The 23,078-nt window shown below is 43.5% G+C and overlaps 2 protein-coding genes across 2 annotated transcripts in view; one reads left to right on the forward strand and one right to left on the reverse strand.

Moving 5' to 3' along the window:
* LOC108792533 (nuclear pore complex protein Nup155-like) overlaps nt 1-379 on the reverse strand; it is a 9,667-nt gene extending 9,288 nt beyond the window's left edge. The window contains exon 1 of the mRNA XM_018563327.1: nt 106-379. Coding sequence (XP_018418829.1) covers nt 106-250 — 145 coding nt within the window. The 5' untranslated portion in view covers nt 251-379. The remainder of the gene's footprint in view (nt 1-105) is intronic.
* Nucleotides 1-23,078, forward strand: part of LOC108792536 (WD repeat-containing protein 70-like) — a 64,911-nt gene that overhangs the window by 9,547 nt on the left and 32,286 nt on the right. Inside the window, exons 2-6 of the mRNA XM_018563333.1 lie at nt 739-744; nt 2,773-2,835; nt 6,944-7,027; nt 9,116-9,224; nt 13,264-13,426. Of these exons, the coding sequence (XP_018418835.1) occupies nt 2,781-2,835; nt 6,944-7,027; nt 9,116-9,224; nt 13,264-13,426 (411 nt within the window). The 5' untranslated portion in view covers nt 739-744; nt 2,773-2,780. The remainder of the gene's footprint in view (nt 1-738; nt 745-2,772; nt 2,836-6,943; nt 7,028-9,115; nt 9,225-13,263; nt 13,427-23,078) is intronic.

Genomic DNA, 23,078 nt, shown 5'->3' on the forward strand with positions numbered 1-23,078 from the left:
ACCCCTCCCCCTTATACTACCCCTGACACTTTATTGCCCCCCTAACACACCCCACTCCCCCGTCCCGATGCCTCTCTCTCTCTGCCAACTTGTATGCGCTCTTACTTTGGACGGGCACGTTAAGGAGATCGGAGAGGTCCGGGTAGGCTCTATCCTCCTGTAGCAGCCGGTCTATGATCCTCCCTGCCCCCTCTAGAGTCTCCTGCATGGCGGCGGCAGCTGTCGGAGCGCCAGGGACTCCGCTGGGCATAGTGCTGGGCGGCGGAGCCGGATGGTCTCTGTCGATTTCAAAACAGCACGCGACCCGCGCAAAGCATACACAAGGGAAGAGGGTCGCTGTCTGATGACGTCACCCTACTGCATCCGGCATGAGGGAAAGGGCGGGCAAATGTAAACCTATTGGCAGAAACTCTTCTCAAGATTCCCCACTGTCGCCCTCAGATGACGTAACGTTCCCAACGTCACAGACCGGGGCAAAAATCGGTCATATTGGGTAAGGGCAAAACATTAACACCTTGCTAAAGTTTGATTTAAACGTGATAATGTAATAGCTTTAGATCAGGATTAGCCGAAGTATGTAAAAAGGTTTGTTTTCATAGAATTTTAAAGGGCATGAATCGGGGAAAAAAAAGCGGCATTTGGGGGATTGTCCCTTGTCAGTACCCGTAGTTTGAGCAGGAAGTGAGTAAAGGGGCGGGGAAGTGGGAGTGGACTTGTGAGTGTGGAGCTGGTGTACAGCAACAGGTATGTGCTGCTCATTATTTACTGAATGACATGGCTATGGTATAGGTGAGCGACCATGACAGCCAATTAGGATTCAGCAGCTGTCACTTTACTCATCTTCCTCCATCTCCTGAGCATCTCTACAGCTCTAGCAGGAATCCCAGGGATGAGGATAACAGCAACTAATGGGAATGTTTTATTGTTGCTTGCTGTAAATACAATCAACGCCAGTTTAATTCAGACCTTAAAACCCCATGTTTGTCTGGACTCTACAGTAAACAACTTAGAACAACCCCCTTCCCCCATCAATTACAGCAAGCGGCGTTGTAATTATGCAGAAAAATACAATGGGGAGGCTACAAGACCAGTGAGGGGACAGAGGGAGGGGGATCGTAAAAAAAAAAAGATAACTGTAGACTTCTTCATAAAAGAAAAAAATTTGCAATTGTTATTTTTTTGCATTGGAGCCAGTAAAGCATTGCAGCCGTGATCAATGGAGGGTGAGTGCAATGTTCTGTCTCCTGCAGATTCTCCCTCCAGTCCATGGCCGTGCCTCAGTACAGATGTTCAGCAACATGGATGGGAAGAAGAATGAATGGACTACAACTGCGCTGATGTCACCGCACTTGTATTCCATTGAGAACTTACCAGTCCCACTGCTGCTGTGGCTGTTGAGACCTGTCATTTCCCTTCAAAACTCCATAAGCCCATGACACTCCTGACCCTCTAGTCCAGGGGTAGGCAACCTTGGCTCTCCAGCTGTGCTGAAACTACAAATCCCATGGTGCTTCTGCCTCTGGGAGACATGCCTGTGGCTTGCAATGCCTTTTGGGATTTGTAGTTTCAGCACAGCTGGAGAGCCGAGGTTGCCTACCCCTGCTCTAGTCCATGGTAAGATGTTGGTGCGGCGGTGACCCACGAATGGCACGGTGACAGAACACATCATTTCATGGTTTTCATCTAACATGGTACTTTTATGGTTGGTTTTTAAATAACGTGGTCTTGCCTTGTGTTTAGGTTCATTATTTTTCGGTTTCACATTATTCTATTTATGTTCAGAGAATATTTTGTTTTAATTCACTTTAGATTTGTCCATTTTACTCCTAAAACAGTTCTCTCTTTGATGTTTTGTTTTGATAAAGATGTGAAGACAGGTCACCAGCACTCCAAAATGCAAAGAAGTCCTAGTGGTAGTTGGTCACTGTCGCCCAGAGGAAGGGATCCTGCGTGACCATAAAAAGTTGGCTATTTTGACCTATGTTATGTTATTTGCAATAAACAATATTTTCTTTGCATTTTGGAGTGTTGGTGACCTATCTTCAAATCTCTGAGGTTCTGCACAGTGCCATCCATGGCGGTCACTACGACCAACTATCTTATCTACACTGGTCACAATGCTGAGTGCTGTGCTGCAGGAACTTTCAACAATCTATTGTTCTGTAGTGGTAAATGCTTCTGATCACTGGAAGACATCTTGGATAAGGACTTCTTTTTTTCACCTGTATTTTTACCTTTTTGGAGTCAAATTTGAGCAAAAAAACACAATATGGGCTTTATTTATAAAAGTTCTGCCTGGCAATGCCATCCGCACACCACCAGCGCCTCTAGATGGTACCAGTAAGTATAGGAATTTCCTCTGGTCTCCCTGCAGCTGATCTTTTCCTCATTACTGACTTACCGTGCCTTGTTTTGCATTGTGTCTCTGTTTGGAGGCGGCCATCTTGGTAGAGGCAGCACTTTGCTTCCTCATGTCAGAGCCTCCAGCAAGGAGAACAGTGAGCAGCACAGTAGTGAATCACCAATCTCACTCTCAGGGAACTGCTTAGGCACACTTAACACATCTAGATGTTCCCTATAACATCGCAAATCTTCCCATTTTCAATTTAGTTTGACTATAACCGAATACATACTTCAATTATATCTGCCATGTTTTGTACTATACAACAGCAGCATAGAACCTTCAAACTAAAGCAACATGGGACGGTAATATGTCATTCAGCCTGATGTTACACATTACTTATTGTGTTACTTACTCTTATTTTTTCATAGTTATCATCATGGACAATCCTGAAGACTGCAATGTCGCTGCCACTATGGGCTTCTCTGGGTTTGGTTAGTGGTGTAATTTGCTAATATGTCTTAATATTAACATACTTATTTATATTCATATGTATGTGATGCATTCAGTGTTCATCAGGGATGAAACAACTAATCGATTTAATCAATAAGAATCATCAACAATTCTCATTAATGATTAGTTGATCTGGTTACCCTGCTTCTCAGGCTTTATTTCCCCTTGGAGGGGAGACAGACGCTTGCAGCTGGTGCTTAGCAGTGAGGAGAGCTCCCCCAAACCTACTAACCTCCCCCCTCGCCTTGGCTCTGCTCCCTACGCTCTGCTGCTCTCTTTCCTCGCTGGGAGCCTCCTGTTCTTCCCCGTCTGTCTCGGCAGAGGCAGCGGGGGACACAGACCACTGCAGCCGGCGCCCAGTGGAGAGACTGGCTGTCTGGGTGGTGCAGGGAGAGCTCCTGTGACAGGTGGGAGGGGGCGAAGCGGCTATAGATGGATACTGCAGAATCTGTAAATATGTCAAATTTTTACTGACCCTTCCCTGTGCAAAACAAACACTGATTGATCAGTACTGATCACTAAGCGTTTGTAAACAACTGAGGACATAGTGATTATTGCGTTATGAATGAACAGGAAGTGCTCTACTGCGTTATGAATGAACAGGAAGTGCTCTACATCACGTCCTGTTCATTTATGAATGGGGACATAGTAAATATTTATTATCTGCTCACGTTATTAATGAACAGGAAGCAGCTCAGTACAGAGGCTTCCTGTCCATTCATAACTGGGTTGATAGTAAGTGAATGAACAGGAAGCCTCTGTACTAAGTGTCTCCTGTTCATTGAGAGCTTCGGCTGCAGAAAAAGATATTGAGGACGCAGTTATTACAAAAGGGAATTATCAGGGGTCTGTTTATTATAATAATCATTAAAAATAGTTAAAAAATAAGTAAAGCCACCGCCCCCTGCCCCTCCCAGAGTTCTAAAAAATAAATAAACTAAAAGAGATGGGGGAAAAACAGTAATTTTCGGTTTCGGCCTGACAAATTCTGCTGCTGGAGGTATTCTGCTGCATTCATTTCAATGGCACCCCAAACGCGCCTCTCGCCTTCAATGTGATCATACGCATCGGAACGTGCGGTACCACAATGCCGTGCATTTCAGTGCAGTGCTATTGCAAAAAAGTGCATGCATTTTACTTCTGAAGTAAACTTTGTTTGTGACACGGCATTTGTATATTTTACTTTAAATGAAGGATGGTATTTATTTAATTTGTTATCCGATTAATCAAAAAAATAATCGCCCAACTAATTGATTTTGAAAATTAATCATTAGTTGCCGCCCTAGTGTTCATGGTGTCTTGTCCAAAGCCAAAACTATTTTTTTTGATGTATTGGTAAGGGGTTAGAACCGCTGTCAGGTTTTTATTGTGGCCTGTCTCCCTGCTAGGGATATTTATCCTCTCCATGTCTCACTTTGGCTTTAGATATACTTTAAATTGTATGCAAACCTAAAGCTGGCCATACACCTTACAACCATCGCACGACTTTCGTTGTGCGATGGTTGTAAGGCAGTTAAAATCTCATACGATCTGCCCATCTTGGAGAGGCAGATCGTACTTGCAAGCCTGACCCGCTGAGGGGAGGGCTTCCGATGATTCCAATGCTGAGCGGGCAATGTGCGCTTGCGCACACCGGCCCGTTCGGCATTTGTCTTCCGAGCACGCCACTAAAGACAAGGTTTTCAAGTGTTCTCGGAAGACAAAAGATGTGCGACCGTACAGTAGAAACGGTCGCACGCCTTTCATACACCTTTCTCTACTAGTGTGACATTCACTTGTTCTACTGTACGTATAGGTAATCAGCACTGTAACCCTAGGACAGGAAGAGTGTGTTGCATCTACAGAACACCTCTACCTCCATAACAAGGGAGAGTTGTTTTGTTGTCCACAGATGTGAATTGAGCAGGGTGTTAGCACTGCTGGAGATAACATTGCAGCGTGCATAGGACAGCACTGGATTCCTAGTGGGATCAATGGGTTTTTTTTTTTTTTTAACTTATTGAACAGATATAAAACAACTTTCAATTGTACATTTAATGGACTAAAAGGAAGCAATTACAGTAATTTCATTGTTGGGGTTTACATACACTGAAAGGGTTATTCATCATCAATAATCCTTGTACATTGTATACATAGTATTGTACCATCTGTTGCAGCGTGAGGGTTGTAGTTCCAACCATATGTTGTAGGACTCAGACATGACCTCTGATGTTTTCAAATATAAAAGCAGAGGTGAATTATTAGTTGAATGCACAGATTTCAGTTTAACATTAAATAGACATAGGAATCGAAATATGCAGAAAATCAGTTCACTGACTGTTGTGACTTCCACTGCAGAATACACTTCCTTTGTATTGATTGCCATAAGATGTATTGTATTGAAGATAAAGCTTATTACCTTGTCACTCTGATGAAGTGGGGTATGTTGCTTTAGTATTTTGTTAGATCGCCTTTGGAGTCTAAACACTCTGGGGGTGGGGGGACATTTAAAAAGCCTTTCCACCCAAAGTAGATGTTTCATTATACAGTTGTAGCTCTCACCCCCGAAGGAGCCGCTGAATGCCCGGTTCATCTCTAGTCTGTCTAGAATATGATCTTCAGCTGCCCACCCATAAGCATTAACCGCCCTTCTTCTAGTGCCCATAAACTGACTTCCACTCCAGTAGTATAATGCAGATTAACTTTTATTGAACACCTTCACTACGGAGAGAGGGTAGAGGGATTCTAAGCTTCCAGGGAGTAACAGACATAATCTCCAGACTCACCAGACCTGGTTGGCACATCAGTGTAGATCCACTTGGGAGGCAGCGGATAGCAACTGAACTAGCAGATGAGCAAGGATGAATATAGATCCTCAACAGGGAAGACACCGACCATACTCCTGAAGCACTTTGAGTTCCAGGGTACTTCATGAGCCATCTTTGGTCCTGGGTCTCTTCCTCTTTAGCAACACAGACCTCTTCCTCTTTAGCAACACAGACCTCCTCCATGTTGGAGACCTCAGGGAAACATTTTCCTCACACCAGCCTATGCCCACCCCCAGGCCTCAGGTCTAGCCCGGCGGGCAGGCTGAACAGCACCCGGCCCTAATCCATGGCTGGTCCCGGTTAGTCTGAGCACATGGGAGATCCCACCAGTATATGTACCATATCCCAGCATGCACCACTGGTTGAAGGAAACCCAGCGATTGGCTGCTACACTGTACATACACTATAGTATCTCTCATTGGCTGTCCCACAATATGACACTCTCCGTCCAGGGGGTACAGGCAATGCCAGACACCTGGAATTAACCAGATAAATGCCACTATAATTCCAGCCAGGCTGACTACAGCCCTGGCTATCACTAAATGTCCAGTAGCCACATCACAGAAGGTGATGATGGCTACACAGTAAATGGAGAAAGGAGGCCTACAGCAGCCCCTGGGTTCTGTCCTGGGTATTCCATTAGCAATATCTTACTGGCCAATCTTCATGGGAGTTGTGGGTGTTTTTACCCACCTTTGCTTGTTGCAGCTCCTCCTGTTGCTTCTCAATAATATGAAAAATAAAAAAAATGAAATGGGAAGAGTGGGAAGCCCTCATATTGGCACTAGCAAGCGTGTAGATGTGGGAACTCAAGTGCATAGATTTTACCAAACAAAACCCCATCAGTTTTGGATGCAATCACCCTTTTAGGCATATTTCAATTTGATCAAGGCACCAGCAGGTAGGTGCTTCTGGAATGAGGCTGCAGTGCAGGCACTATGTTCAAACAGAGGCATTGATTGACTGTTCAGGCAGGGGAAGCCAATCAATTCCTTATTCAGGGCATAAGCACTGTCCTGTGGGCAGCTTGGTCCCAGAAGCCCCTCCTTGCCAGTACTTGGGGCAAGGCGAATGGAACAAGGTGAGTATTACATCAGTCTTGGTATTCTTTTTTTTTTTACAGAATCGCAAGGATAGGGGCTAGACAGCAAATGTTTGTACATATTGGCTACAATCACTTTATTTGATAAAACAATGGACATAGTGAGTATAAGTACTGGGGGAATGTTCTTTGTTTCTATCTATATAGACATTTTTTGAAGCTTTTGCTTTCTCTGCTTAGGAAAGAAAGCCCGGACATTTGACTTGGAAGCCATGTTTGAACAAACCCGTAGAACTGCTGTGGAGAGAAGCAAAAACACATTTGGTGAGTTCTAGCTTGTCTTATTTATCTTTATTATCACTAGTTATTTGTGTTTGGGGTCTGCAGTCATTAACGAAAATCGGATGGTAACCCAAACAAAATTGAACAAACTGTGTACTGAGCATATGTCAAGGAATAATTCCAACCAACATTGGGTCAATATTGCAATCAGGCATAGACATTGCTGCCTGCCATTGGCTACTGAGAAGGGATCAGCTTTTAGTGAAGTCCTCTATTAGTCTAAATTCCTCTATTTATTGCAATAGAGAAGCAAGTGGGTGGGGCCATGACCATTTAAATTGTGAATTGCCATGGTTGACGCAACATCATGGGACTTTTGATTGAGGTTTTCTTCATGATGAAAATGTAGCAACTTTGTGGCATTTTAACCACCTGCTGTCCGGCAGTTGTAATTAAACGGCTGGACAGCAGCTTCTTGGATGCGGGTGGGCATTTTTAAACGTCCCTCCCTGCTTGTGCCCGCCGCCAGGCGGGAAATCAACTTGGAATGGCTGTGTACATACATACCATGTTTACATACCAGCGCTCGGGCGTCTGTAGAGACGCCCGATTGCTTGTAATATATGTTCGCAGGCACACGCAATTTTAAAGCTTGACATATTTGGTGTCTATTATTTACCCGACATGACACCGTCTTTAATATTTTACCAAAAATTTGCGTAATAGTAAATGTTTTATAACATAATGTAGGGAGAACAGGTTTTTTTTCAAAATGTTCGGTACTTTTTTCATTATATAGCAAAAATAAAACCCCCCAGTGGTGATTAAATACCACCAAAAGAAAGCTCTATCTGTCCCCAAAAATGGTACGAAATGAATTTAAGTACAGCGTTGTATGACGGAATAAATGTCAGTCAAAGTACCGCAGCGCTGAATACTGAAAAATGGCCTGGATGTGAAGGGGGTTTAACACCCTGGTCTTCAAGTGGTTAAAGTAGAACCGTTATTTTAGTAATAAACTGAATTCCATGATTTGAGTGTTGAAGAGGTAGATCATGTTTTTGGATCAGTCTAACCAAAGCTAATATTTTAGTTGTACGTTAGGTGGAGCCTGGTGGGCTGAGTCAGTAAGCTTGTGTATAGGATGCTCCAGTGGTGACATCTTTTCCGTAATTAGGAAGTCAAGAGAGTCTGTATGTCCTCGCCAATCTTTGTGTGTTCAGCTTCTCCTGCTGCATTCGAGAACATTAAAAAACAAAAACCACAAAGAAAGAAGGGCCACTTCATAATGGCCACAGCCCATGTGTAGACCCTGGAACTACACCACAGATACCTACTCAGTTGAGTCCTCGAGATATTCTTGATCTCCTAATGCTCTGCCATTTACCAGTTCCCTGTAGACGCCGGGCACATGATATCTTTATTTAATGTGTGTTTATATTAGGGTTGTGTTAAAGTTTTATGTTATCAACTGGTTGCGCTGATCTGAATAATTGTTTTCTATTTTTGCTTGTTTGAAGGTATTCTTATTTACACTGGACTTTGACCTTGATCTGTTAAGTTGAGATTCTTTCTGACTTAATGTATATTTTGCAGTAATAGGATGTAAACCTTATCTGACATTAGTTTTCTAAAGCACTGTTTATTGCCGTTTTTAAACAATAAAATACTGTTTTCACAATTTTTTTAATTCTTTGTTGCATCTCAGTGATGAATATATTCTGCACTGCAGCGTCTTTGCAGCCATTTCCCGACCTCATGCTCTCCTGTGAAGGCATCATTGCTTTTGTCAGGGTGGGTTTCCTGATGGTGACAGCAGTGGACCAAGCCTGCATAATGCATGTTAAATGGCCACTTGAAGCCCATGTGACAGGGTGACAACACAGGAGCACAACTGGGAGACAAGGACAGAGTGTTAGAGTGTTGTTGCCTTAGAACAGGAAGTGCCTGAACAAGGACCTTCGTGGCAGGATTACCAGGGATTATTTTAGTGAGAACTGCATATTAAAAATATTGAAAATGACTTTTGAAATGACACTTTGAGATTTTAGTAAATGAGGTTACATGTTCTTTAATCATAATGTAACAATGTAAAATTAAAACATATTCTGTACGTGGTACTTTTTACAGAAGCCAGAGAGAAAGATGAGAAGTCAAAAAAACCAGAGGATGAAGCTGGTTCTGGAACCAAGAATGTGGCATCTAGCTCTCGGGTGAAATCTGCTGACTCCAGTTCAAGGTATTTGTAATGAGATTTAAAGGAAACCTGCACTGTGGCCGTAATTGCTTTGCCTTTACTGACCTCATCTTGAGCCTGGCTGTCGCTGACCTAAAACCAGACTAAAATTTACAGAAGCCAGAAAGCAACAAGTGAAGACAAAAGAGAAACTGTCAATCACAAGAACTAGTTTGCAAACAAAGTGTGGAGGGAGTAGAGCAACATACCAGCATCCAAGCCCGAGATGATTCTCTAAGGTGCTAGTCAGAGGCTTTCAGTTCATGTTCTGCTAATGCTCTCATATTTTTAACTGTACTCCAGGAAAACAGGTAAATACACAGTTAAGATCCATATGTGGGAACTGACTTTCCCCGCTAGTGGATTTGTATTTCTTTACAATCATTCCTGAGATTTATCTCTTTGCCACACAGCACATCAAAATGGGGACTTCAATTTTCTCTACTGAACTTAGGGAATAGAGTTCCATCACCTTCCCACCTCAGCCTGTGATTGGACAATGAAATAGCAGTAGCAGACTGATGAGGGCATCTCTTTCCTCCTCTGTGATTTCCTGTAGAACGCATGTGCTTGCAGCATACCTGATTGGCATTTAGTGATGCCCCTCCGTGTCTGCCATTGCACAGGGGATTACAGATGCGTGATACCAATATTTAAAAAAATACATCTAATGATTTTGATGAATACATAACTGCATTCATTATGTATTTTTTTTTTGTGCTTGCAGTTCTCGTTACAACGAATCTGTCACTTTGCTTATGCAGGGCAAAGTAAAAGGCTTTTTGAGGGTTTATAAAAGTTACAAAGCCACTAATCTGAGAGGAAGCAGCATTGTACTGACCTGGAGGTTGGCCTGTAAGCTAAAACTACCAGCGAGTGTGTGGTGTAGAAGGGTCCCCTCGCTGGTTGCTGTGGTTTCACTCTGTCACTTCTGAGTCCTGCAGAGTCTAAAGGTCAGCAGGAGGAACCACAGCACTCAGCAAGTCCAAGATTAATTAGTAACCGGAAAGATAAGTATACTGCTGCTTTAGTCTCATGTCAGGTGCCTTTCTACCTTTATAACCCCATTACAGAGTCACTTTACATCCCACCTTCCCTGCATTTGCCCACCACTGCCCCAAATAGCCTTTTTTTAAGCTCAGTGTGGATTTGTGTTGAAGCTTATACAGAGCTATGGACGTGCTTGGGGTTGGTGATAAGTTGCCCGAGAACCATTCGCTACCTAGTGGGATGAAGAGAAGAAAGTCACATGCTTCTCATGCTTCTCTAGACCCAGAAGTACCATATATTTCCAGATTCTGTAGCAGATTTGGAAGAGTAGTGTAATGAGGGTAAATATTAGCGGAAGAGGAGGTGGCTGTAAAAGGGAACCTCTTCCTTTCCCTGAAAAGACAAAGTGACAGATTACCTCTAAAGCCTTGGTTTTCAACTGGTGGGTCACAACCCCCGTGTTCAGTGGGTCGCTGCATGCCTTCCGCTTTTCTAGACGGGAGGCTTCTCATCCTCCCCCTAGCGCAGCAATGTCAGTTCTCATGCTGAGCAGCCATTCAGAATATGCTGCCTGGCACTGATTGTCAGCTTGAGGTGGGGTGGGCTGGGGGTATGGCCACAAGGGTGCTCCCATCCATACGTGCATTGCTTACTGCTTCCACGCATGTCCTGTAGAGGTGCCTGGACCAGAGTAATGTCACACCTGCCAGCACCTCTGCAGGGTGCACAAGAGATACAAGCAATGCACATATGGATGTAGCTCCATCACAGCACAGCAGCCCACACCGGGCCCCAGGCTAAGGATCCACTCCAGTCCTAATAAGGTAGGGATTCTGGGTGGATCTTAAAAACAAACAAAAAAAATATATATATATTTTGGTGTGTCTGCCAGTGTTTTTGAGGGCCAGTTCTCACTAGTACAGTGCGTTAATCGAACAGTCCTGTACCATTAATGCACTGTACCATGCAATCACACCTACTATGCATTCTGGTGTTCGAGGTGCATTGCCATTCATTTGATTGGCACCCCAAACGCATCTCCCACCCACAGTTTGATTGCCCGCATTGGAACGCACACTACCGCAATGCCATGAGTTCCAGGATGGTGCGACTTGGGTCATGACTTAATGACCAAGGACAAATGTGGGTCCTGAGGTTACACAGGTTGAGAACCACTGCGCCAAAGGTTTCCTTTAGAGTATTCATGATAAGGGGTCTCAACTACTGCAAGAAGCACAGAGTGACAATGAATGTTCTGCTGAGGGAGGAGTGCGGCGCTGGAGGGGATCAGTTTGGTAGGTGAGTCAGCCATTTTTGTTAAAATGCTTTTATAGTTGAAAGTTCTATGGGTCCCTTTTTTTTATTTTATTTTTTAAACCTGCTTTAACCACTTCCGGGCCGGCCGTAGTAAAAAAACGGCCGGCCAGGAGCTCTCTAGATCTGAGCGGGCGTCTCTAGACGTCCGCTCAGACACGCCCCCTTGCGCGCGCCGCCGGGCGCGCGCGAGCGGGAAATGGCCGCAATTTAAAAACGGGCAGCGATGCCCGTTAATATACATGCGATCCGCCGGCTGTAAAGCCGGCGGATCGCTTGTATTTAGCGACGATCGGTGCGGCCCCCCCTCCCTCTGCTGTCCCCCCCGCCATTGTCCCGCTGATCCCGGGCTCCGCTGTGCCCGGTGCGAGCCCGGGATCAGCATGTCGCCTGTGACACAGGGGATCAGAGAGAGCTCGGTACACGAGCTCCCTCCGGTCCCCTCTCCTCTGAAAGAATGCGGAAGTGTTGTATAATACATCACTTCCGCATTCTTGTGTCACTCTCCAGCTTCAGAAGCTGCAAAGAAGCTGATGGAGCAGATCTCTGCTTCATCAGCTTCTTTTGGGGGGTCCTAGGTGACATTAGGGGTCTTGGAGACCCCTGATGTCTCCATAAAGAGGACCTGTCACATATTTTGCTATCACATAGGGGGGTTTTATTAGCCCCCGTATGTGATAGCGATAAAGTTTAGTGAAAAAAAAAAAGAAAAAAAAATTTAAGTCCCCCCCCCCCCAAAATTTTAAGTTACACATAAAAAATAATTAAAAAAAAAAAAAATTTTTTAAAGTCCCCACCCATACATACACGCATGCAAACATGCGTCGGGGGCGCATACGTGCAAAAAAGACGATTGCGCCCATTACGCCGCACATGTTACATATCGCCGCGAACGTCGCAGTGAGAGCAATAAGTCTAGGGCCATCAATCACTGATAACACTAAACTGATGAGCGGTAAAAACGTTTAAAGTGTCGCCTATGGCCAATTTTGGTTGCCGTCGTTTCCTGCGATATCGCGGGTGCGCGCAATTTTAAAGCTTGACATGTTTGGTGTCTATTTAACCGACGTGACCTGATCTTTTATATTTGACCAAAAAACTGGGTAATAATAAATGTTTCCTAACATAATGTTACAAAAAACTTTTTTTTTTCAAAATTTTCAATAATTTTTCCTAATTATAATAAAAAATAAAACCCGTAGTGGTGATTAAATACCACCAAAAGAAAGCTCTATCTGTCCCCAAAAAATGGTATAAAATTCATTTCAGTACAGCGTTGCATGACGGAATAAACGTCAGTCAAAGTATCGCAGCGTTGAATACTGAAAAATGGCCTGGCCAGGAAGGGGGTCTAAACACCTGGTCTTGAAGTGGTTAAGGATCTATTAATGGTTACATAGCTTTAGACCCATAGCTTTTGACTTTATAGAAAACTTTCTTTTTCAGTACCAGGGAGGCCAATTACACATATAAGGGGATTGTGTGTTGTTTCTACTTGCGTTGTATGGCTTTTATAGTTTCTTGACTTTGATAATATCCTGTATAAATAAGTCATTGTATATCTTACTAATCCCGTGGATGGTGCTTACTTACAACAGAACTTTCCCCTTTATTTTCAAATTGCAATACAGGTCCTGCTTTGACCGTGTGTTTATTGTTAATCTTGTTTTTGGAGTTGCTGGCTGTGATAATTGATAAAAGTATATTCATTATAAAATGTATGTATGTTTCATTGTAGTGACTCGGAGGACAACTCAGAGGATGAGGTCATTGGACCTCCTGTGCCCCCCAGAGCTTCTCAAGACTCAGATGATGAAATGATTGGTCCTCCGCTTCCTCCAGACTTCAAAGACAGTGACGAGGATGATGATGATGAGGATGATGACGACGATGATGATGATGTAAGTTTAAATTATTAATATTTTTGATTCTGTCCATGACCAGAAGTTTTTTTTCCCTCTTATTTATAAAGGGATGTCATAACCTTGGATGCTATATACCCTGCCTATAGGAGGCTGAACATTATCAATGGATTCTCCTCCCCTAAGGACTATACCCATGTGCTTGGCCTCATTGCTTAGTATGTGCAGAATGTTTGTTGCACAATACCTGTGTTACATAATTGCTTTAGAGATTATTAGGGTAACCAGACAGGCTGTGCTATCGGGGCTGTGTAAGTCTCAGGAATGGATGCACAGCAAAGCAAACGCTCACATGTGTATCTCGGTGGTGTATTTAGGGGTTTGCCTGGAGTTCAACTTTAAAAGGGTTTAAACAAGTGAGAGAGACGGAGAGAACAAGAGAGAGCATGCATGCTAACTTGGTAGGGAACACGTAATCATTGTGCTGTACTACTAGGCTTAAAGGAGAACTATGAGGTGAGTGATTTCCACTTATCCTCATAGTTAGAGCCGACCTGTGGCAAAGAAGCTGTTGATCAGGAAGTGAGCGAACGCATACCGTCGCTTGCTCACTTTCCGATCATCTCCCTGTAGTGAGCGGTGACTGTCAGTCACCGCTCCCCGCAGGGATTCCCTCTCCCCTTTCTGATCCTCCAGCGCTGAGTGGAGGAACGGACGGGGAGGGGGCGGGCACTGCTGGCTCTGCCTCTTGATAGGCAGAGCCAGCTGTCACTCAAGCAGCTGAGTGGTTTTTAACAGTCTTGCGTGATCCGTCCCGGCTGCCGCGCTCTCAGTATATCGCGAGCAATAGCCCGCTATATGCTGAGATTTGGATCACGGGAGGACGCTAGTATATGTCCTCCCGTGACCCTAAAGAGAACTATGGGGAAAACACTTACCCCATAGTTCTCTTTTAAGGCACAGCTGGGGCAAGTAGGAAACATATAACCATCAATATTCATATGTCATTACCAATTATACCCATAAGCAGAGTTTCTAAAATAATAACACAGATATATGAAGATTGGCGGTTTGAAGCTGGTCACATTCATATATGCTGTGTGTAAATACAAGACTGAATTCTTTTTTTTATATTGAACTAAATTAATGCATCTCTTATTTATTGAATCATGTTATGCCAAAGTAAGAATACTGCCTTCTTTCCAATGCTTGTGATCATTACCTTATCTTACTGCACTAAAAGTGCTGAGGGTTAGCAAGGGCTCCAAGGAGGTCTTGTCTTATCCCCTGTCTTTTGTCAGTGTTTTACTTTGTGTACATTTATGTACCAACATTTTCATTAGTGTCTGGTATAGCCTGTAGGTGGCGCTGTATTCATCTGCTGTATTTAAAAGAAACCAGCCCTGTCCATACACTAGCATAAAAATAATGGAAAATGTTTGTGATGTGATTAGGACTAGTCCTACATTGTTTTAGTTCCTTGAGAAAATGAATATACAAGGGCATCTGTGTTATTCTGTAGACTTGTTAGATATGTTGGAGGATGTACAGTTAGGTGTAGCAGATTAATTTGCAAATGGTCAAATATATCAAAAGATGCCATAGCATCATCCTTTGTGAATTGTCTGATGTGAAGATCTTGTGCACTCTATTCCCTGATTATGAAACTATCGCACACTTTCCTATCACATGCATCACTGGTTTTTGGTGAAAGAGACACGAAGCAAGCCAACAGTAAGACGATAACAGAAGAGCTGTGTACACAGATTTCAGACTCGGAAGTATTTTGAATGCAAGTGTCTCTGAGTATATTTGACTTGCTTTCAATTACCTTTTACTGTAAGTTACTTTGAGCTAATTCAGATTGGCTTTTGAGCTGCTTTTGCATTCATATTGACTTGGAGGGGGAAGAAAAGCAGCACTGACGCAAACAACTGCCTGCGTATACAAGTACCTATTACGCAATGTGAATAGGTACTAGACTTGTTTCTGTGGCCTGAGCTAGTATTTGTTTTTGTATGTCTTTTGGGAAGCTGTGTGAGAAAATACTGCAAGCTTTTTAAATAAAGATAGCAAGCACTACCGCATACAATTTATTGGCTTTTCTATTCCTTTGACTCTCTGCTGACATTATTGGAGTTCATATTCATAATTGTATCATGTGGGTTTTATAATAACAAGAATCCAAAGACTAACCTGTGATTTTTCTGGCATTTACTTTTTAATTTTAATTTTTCTTCCATCAAGATTCTTCCCTGCATAGATGCTGGTCATCCAATATGATTGTTTTCAGCCTGGCTGGACATTTCAGGGTGACCCTGGAAGTGACTCTCGGGAACTGGGCTCCACAATGGTGCTTTCCAGAACAGTTCTGGTTAGGGCTAGAGCTGGGTGCCAAAATCTCCCTTTTTTCCTGCTGGTTTTACAGTAGAAGGGGTTAACGATGTAGGATAGAGCATTAACGTTGTGGGACAAAGCGCTGTTGTACACACAAGCACACTCCGTACTCACTTTCTTTCCACACAGCGCCGAGAAAGCATCTCCCCGCTGCTGCTGCTTCAAAGGGCCACAGGGAATTTCAATATTTGATCTATTCCCACTGACTGCTTACAGTGATTGTTGGTCACCTTCAGCTGCCTGACCCTCTAGTCATCAAGCTTTCACCTGCTACTAGCTGTCCAGGTTTCCCGAGTACATGTGGCCTTTTGCCCTGAGCCTGTATGTTACCACACTACGGCTGCAACATGATTCTGATTCTAACAGTGTCATAGGCAACCTGCACTCCATACAGGGTTGCGACCTTCTTTTACAAATGGTGGTGCTCGCAGAGATTTCAGGGATGACACAGTGCAGAACTTCAAAAGGAAGAGAGGTTAATCACCAGCACACAATTTGTATCCACTGAATATTCTTTACGTTTATTCAAGCATCACATAATGTCACAAAAAACAACATTTTGGGGCCACGCAGATTCCCTTCATCAGGGTGACATAGTGACTCTGCATGGCCCCGAAACGTTGTTTTTTGTGACATTACTTGACGCTTGAATAAACGTGAACAATATTCAGTGAGTACTACGTGTGTGCTGGTGATTAACCTCTCTTCACTTTGATTCTGATTCTAGACATAAGGGTGGGCTGTGCCTTTTTATAAGAAGCATTTAATCCACATGACCTTAAGAGACAGTGGGGCTGATTTACGAAGCCCAACACGCACACGCGCAGGCTACTGGACCGACTCTGGATGCTATCATTAGAGGATACTACTTGGAGCAAAAAGACTCATCAACCTCAGTGGAAGAAGCCTAAAGAGCAGACTGCTAAGTCTTCCTCATTGGTTCCTGCCAAGAAGCATTTTTTTTCAGCCTGCCCACAGCTTCCACATTCAGACCAAGGTCTGGCACTCCAAAGCTGTCAAATCCACTGACGAGCTGTCCTTGACATTAAAGTCAACCTCTACTTTCCAGAGTGGGAGGACATCTGTTGACCTTTGCATCTGCTTATATGTCTTGCATCCCCAATACTGGTTACAAGAAATGGCGTTCCGGGGTTACAAGCTTAAGTTTTGTGCCCTGCCCCTTTTCGGTATATAACCTCAAACTTCAATGTGTTCCCTCAGCTACTTGCGGATCTCCATCAGGCACTTGTGGACCAAGGTGTCATAGCCTTAGTCCCTGCTGCAGCATAGATTCAGAGGTTTTCATTCAAATTGTTCCCAAATCCCAAAGGAGACATTCGTCCAATCTTGGACCTGAAAGGCATGAATTTTTATATTAGGCCCCAAAACTTCTGGATGAAATAGACCAGATCTGTCATTGCTTTCCTTCACTAGGGGGACGTCCTGGCTGCAGTGGACATAAAAGATGTTTGGATACATTTGCCCAGCATCTTTCAAGTGCACCAACACTTTCTGCATTTTGTTGTAGGGACCAGTTTATTCCGTGGCCCATCCATTCTGCCTGTCTTCCTTGGGTGTTCACCAAGGTTCTGGCACTGCTGTGCTCTTGGGGTATTCCGACTCTGGGATACTTGAAAGACCCCCTGCTGTTGATGAGGGCTCTGGAGGACAATGTGTGTCAAACTTTTCAGAGCATCGGGTGGATCCTGAACCATCAAAAATTGTTGCTTGTTCAGATTCATCGCTTGGAATATTTGGGGCTGGTGGACACGTCCCAGGCCAGAGAGCTCTTCCCAAAGAGAAAGTTCAAACTCTCAGGTCTCAAGACCTGGGTTCTTCAATCCAGAACCTGTCTGGCCCTCCACCTCTCCATGAGGGTCTGCTGCTAGTCTCCTTCGAGGCTTTTTTTTTTCTGCCCAGTTCGACTCCAGCCATTTGCAACACAACATCCTGTCATCATGGGATAAGGTGGTCCTGTGTCTGAAAGACTCCATCAAAGGTAGCTTGAAATATTCGCTGTGTGGGTCTAAAAAGTGTTTTAAGACCTATCTCTTGGTCAAATTTTAGGGTGAGCGTCTTACTTTGAGGGGGCACATGGAAGTGCAAGTCCTTGGAGTGGAATACGATTCGGTCTGCAGATTCAAGATTGGATGTTTTCACGTTTCTTTTTGCACTTGTTTATGTTTTTATAGACTATACAATATTGGATATTCTTTTGCACCAGTGTGTATTTCCACATTGATACGGAACACCTTTTTTCACTGACTGAATACTAGTGTGTGTGTGTGTGTGTCGTAATATTTGGATTCTTATATTTTAGTGACATTTCTCACATTTGTTGTGGATATCACTTGGGAATATATTCATGTGTGACATAATATAAGCACACTTCATAGAATCCCATCACACTCCTGACCCGATAACACCCAAAACATCAGGTGGGTGCTGTAATGACTTCGGGTGCAACTGCAAATTAAGTACAAATCCAAAGGTAGTCACCAGCACACCAAAGCATATTCTGTCAATACTTCTATAGTCAATAAAGAAGAAATGACAGAATATGCTTTGGTGTGCTGGTGACTACTTTTGGATTTGTACATATTATAACCACGGCACATACACTATATTGCCAAAAGTATTGGGACACCCCTTCAAATCATTGGATTGAGGTGTTCCGTGAAATTTCTTTGCTACTAAACATTACACGGTCAACTGATAGTGGTATTATAACAAAGTGTAAACAACAGCAACTCAGCCATGAAGTGGTAGGCCACGTAAAATGACAGAGCGGGGTCAGCACATGCTGAAGTGCGCAGAAGTCGCCAACTGTCTGCAGAGTCAGTAGCTACAGACCTCCAAACATCATGTGGCCTTCAGATTGGCACAACAACAGTGCATAGAGAGCTTCATGGAATGGGCTTCCATGACCGAGCAGCTGTATCCAAGCCTTACATCACCAAGTGCAATGCAAAGCGTCGGATGCAGTGGTGTTTAGCACGCGGCCACTGGACTCTAGAGTGGAGACGTGTTCTCTGGAGTGACGAATCACACTTCTCTGTCTGGCAATCCGATGGACATGTCTGGGTTTGGCGGTTGCCAAGAGAACGGTACTTGCCTGACTGCATTGTACCAAGTGTAAAGTTTGATGGAGGAGGGATTATGGTGTGGGGTTGTTTTTTAGGAGTTGGCCTTGGCCCCTTAGTTCAAGTGAAGGGAACTCTTAAGGCATCAGCATACCAAGACATATTGGACAATTTCATGCTCCCAACTTTGTGGAAACAGTTTGGCGATGGCCCCTTCCTGTTCCAACATGACTGCGCACCAGTGCACAAAGCAAAGTCCATAAAGACATGGATGAGCGAGTTTGGGGTGAAGGAACTTGACTGGCCTGCACAGAGTCCTGACCTCAACCCGATAGAACACCTTTGGGATGACTTAGAGCAGAGACTGCGAGCCTGGCCTTCTCGTCCAACAATGTGCTTCTGGAAGAATGGCCAAACATTCCCATAGACACACTCCTAAACCTTGTGGATGCCTTCCCAGAAGAGTTGAAGCTGTTATAGCTGCAAAGGGTGGGCCAACTCAATATTGAACCCTACGGACTGTGTCTGAATGAACTCATTTAATTGATGCTGAAGGTGAGGCAGACCTTGTACTTGGAGTTGGGGCATTCATTTCCTCCCCATGTTCTGGAAGGTCCTGACAACAGGCACCGCGCTTAGAGGGGAGTTCTTGGCAGTTTGGCAGACCAGGGAAATCCCAGGGAAAAAGGCCTATTAATCCTTTTTTTATTCAACACAAATCTGGTGCCAACATCATTTGTAGGCCAACTGCGAAAATGGGGAAGAGGACACTGACGTCTAGATGTCAAAATGGTTGCACAAAATTAGAGGAGGAGGCGGAGAAGAGGCTCATTAACATGGGACCAAATAGAAGCAAACATTACAATTAAAATAGATATATTTATTTTGCACTAAATATTACAGTGAAGAAATTTATTTCTGGCGAGATGTCCCGGGGTTAAACCTTCCTCTGTTTGCAATTACAAGTAATGTCATTGTTTAATAAAACTTACTGCTAACGCTTTGTTTGACAGAGACACGCTCAGCCTCACAGTGAAATGAAGTAGTTCTTCTGTGAAGAACTCATTGTCTTTAAATATGTTTAACATTAATCTCTTTCTCTTACCCGCTCGTACATATCATAACATTCAGCATTAGCATTTGTATGGTATATTTACTATATGGGTGGCAAGTCGTCTGTGCCACATAAAATTCTTTTAATGTAGGTCCAGAGATGGATATGGGCATAATAAATGACCCTGCAGGAGAATGTTATGTCTGTACTCAGGGCTGCTCTCTGTAAACCTTGACGTAGCGTGCCTGTGAAATGTAGACATTCTATACCTCTGGCTTGTTAGGAAAACCCCTATTTAGGATCATTATTTCTAGTGATGACTAATGTTAGCATTTTATTATATAATCGTCAGCCTTCGGTGCACCAATGCTGTGTATTACTGGTATACTCGGCTTACTGGATTCTTCACCGCTGCCGTCACAGGACAGCAATGCTATTATCTATGCTCTCAGAGTACCAGAGCCTTCTATACCCTCCGAACAACTCGAAAATGGTAAACTAAAGACATGCAGATTGGAAATGTTAAATGCCTCTGAGTTGCTTGGATTTCTTAAGGGTGCTCTTACGAAAAGGTAAGGGGGATGCACTGCGTGAAACAGGATTCTCAGTACACCAGCACCCAAATTGGCGCCTTGCTTTCATGTTGCATTCAAAGCTGAACTCCAGGCAAACAGCTAAATGCACATATGAAATACCATACTTGTACAAGCACAGGGCTGGAGACCTGATAGTTCCCTGCTGCATTTAAGTAATACTTACAGGTCTTGCTCCTCCCCTTGTCTGTGACTGAACAGCGAAAGGAGGAGCAGCAAACTGATGTGCTCTTTGCTCTGTCTTCCTATGAGCATGTTCCTTGTTGGCATATAAGCAGTTCAGCACAGCTGATTAGCTCATTGTGCTTCCTCTTCCTCTCACTGTCCAAGCTCAATAAATGCATAGTTCAATGTATTTTTAAATGTATTAACTCAGAGCTGCACTAATTTGTGTCTTTTATATCTGCCTGGAGTTTATCTTTAAAATTTACAGATGATGGCAATGTTTGTCTTTAATGTGAAATTCTGATTTCCTTTAGAAAAAAATAGTTCCCTCCAAGTCAACTATATAGATGGTAAACAAGTTTTAGAAAACGTTATGCTTTATGTTCTTTAGATATTTTGATAGTTGTTGCTGAAGCATTTGCTGATTGCTCTGTTTCTTTAAGTTGCCTGTACATTTTCCCCACTGCCTGAAACATGTTAGCTTTTCAGGTATTCATAACTGCAATATTTAAAATACTCAAATGATATGTTTCATTGATGGGGAATATCTTGGAGCTGACATGTTCTGTTTACTTAAAACCCTACATGACAGTCTGCCCTCATATAGGACTCCATGAGGATGAAGGGGACTTGCAGCAGTTGCTTTCCTCATGCCAAAGCTAAAAGCTGACCAGTTAGAGAGCTATGCAGGGAACTATACCTGATGGCATGAAGGTGATGATGATGATGATGAATGCCTGGAATTTGCATATTAAAGTTACAGAATGTTAAATCTTAAAAATGCATTCAAGTACCTACCTCAAATCATCTCTGAATTGGTGCTGACACTGTCCTTCCCTCTGGAGGGTGGCTACTGTTGTTCCCCATGGTCCCTGTGTGTGTTGTAAAGTAGTCACCGCTCCAAGCTCGCTCCCATGATGGACTACAATCTCAGTACAAATTATTAACTAAACCTGAGTTTATAGCCCATCACAGGAGCGAGCTTGGAGCCAGAAGGAAGGACAGTTTCAGCACCAATTCAGAGATGATTGGAGGATCTACAGCTGAGCGATGCCCAAATAAGACAACATTTTGGTAATAGTTAAAGGAGAACTATGAGGTGAGTGGTTTTCACCAATCCTCAAAGTTCGAGTCGACGTGTGACAATGAAACTGTGGCACGTCGGCTCAATAGATCGGGAAGTGAGCGAACACATACCGTCGCTTGCTTCTCGATCCTGTCCCTGCAGAGAGTAGTGACTGTCACTCATGGCTCCCTGCAGGGATTCCCCCTCTCCCTGCTCTGATCCTCCAGCGCTGACTGGAGGAACGAATGGGGGAGGGGGCGGGTACAGCTGGCTCTGCCTCTAGCTAGACAGAGCCAGCTGTCAATCACGCAGCTGGGTGTATCCAGACAGTAATGTCGCGATCCGTCCCAGCTGCGGCGGTCTCAGTATAGCGCTCGCTGTAGCTCGCTGTATACTGAGCTTTGGGTCATGGGAGGACGCTAATTTATGTCCTCCTGTGACCCTGAGGAGAAATATGTTATTTAAATGTATCTGTTACTGTAAATATTTGCGTCCATGATTTCCTACTAGTTTAAGTAGAAGGGATGAAAGTTCATCTGCAGACACCGGAATGTTATAATCTTACATCCTTGGTATAGAATAGGGTGGGCTCTAGATGCTGGATGTCTTCCAGGGAAGAGAAGAGTGGGAGATCGTGTCTTGAACTATGTGGATACTGTACTGACCTTCATGTGTGTTTTCCTGAACAGACAGAAGAACTACCTGTGAGGCTCAGTATATTTCTACTCTACTGATAAGATTGTCGTTACATAATAGAAACAGCAAAATTTAGTTTAGCATCAACCTACTCCAAGGCAGCTTTAAAATCCATGAAGCTGTAATTAAAAAATCCAACCCAGCCTAAAAACCATCACAATTATAGCTACAAACAGTCTCAGATGATGACAATGCAGGGGCAAAATATGGGACAGAACAGAACATGGTCACCCTATAAAAGGAAGGGACTGGACAATAACCTCCATGGCAGGATTACCGTGTATTAGTTTAATGAGAGTTAAAGATTTTAATATATTTAAAATGACTTTTGCAATTATGTTAACATGTCAAAATGTATACAAGTGTTTAGTGATTAGGTTTAATTTTCAAAATGTGCAGCATTTGCACAGATGAGAAGATGGTTTTACTTCACACTACTTTGTGGCAGCATAAAAAACTGCAAGCTCCCCGACTGTCACTAGAGGGCAGTAAATCCATTATTTACATGATACATGTGACAGTGTGAGCAGTTATGGCCAGGAGGTCCAAAAAACCAACAACCCTACAAGAAAGTTGCATTCCATATTGAAATGGAGCATTTTACAGGCCAATCTATATTAAATATGTTTTATAGAAT

The sequence above is a fragment of the Nanorana parkeri genome, unplaced genomic scaffold (assembly GCF_000935625.1).
Source record: "Nanorana parkeri isolate BGI_ZX_2015 unplaced genomic scaffold, ASM93562v1 scaffold654, whole genome shotgun sequence".
Taxonomy (NCBI): domain Eukaryota; kingdom Metazoa; phylum Chordata; class Amphibia; order Anura; family Dicroglossidae; genus Nanorana; species Nanorana parkeri.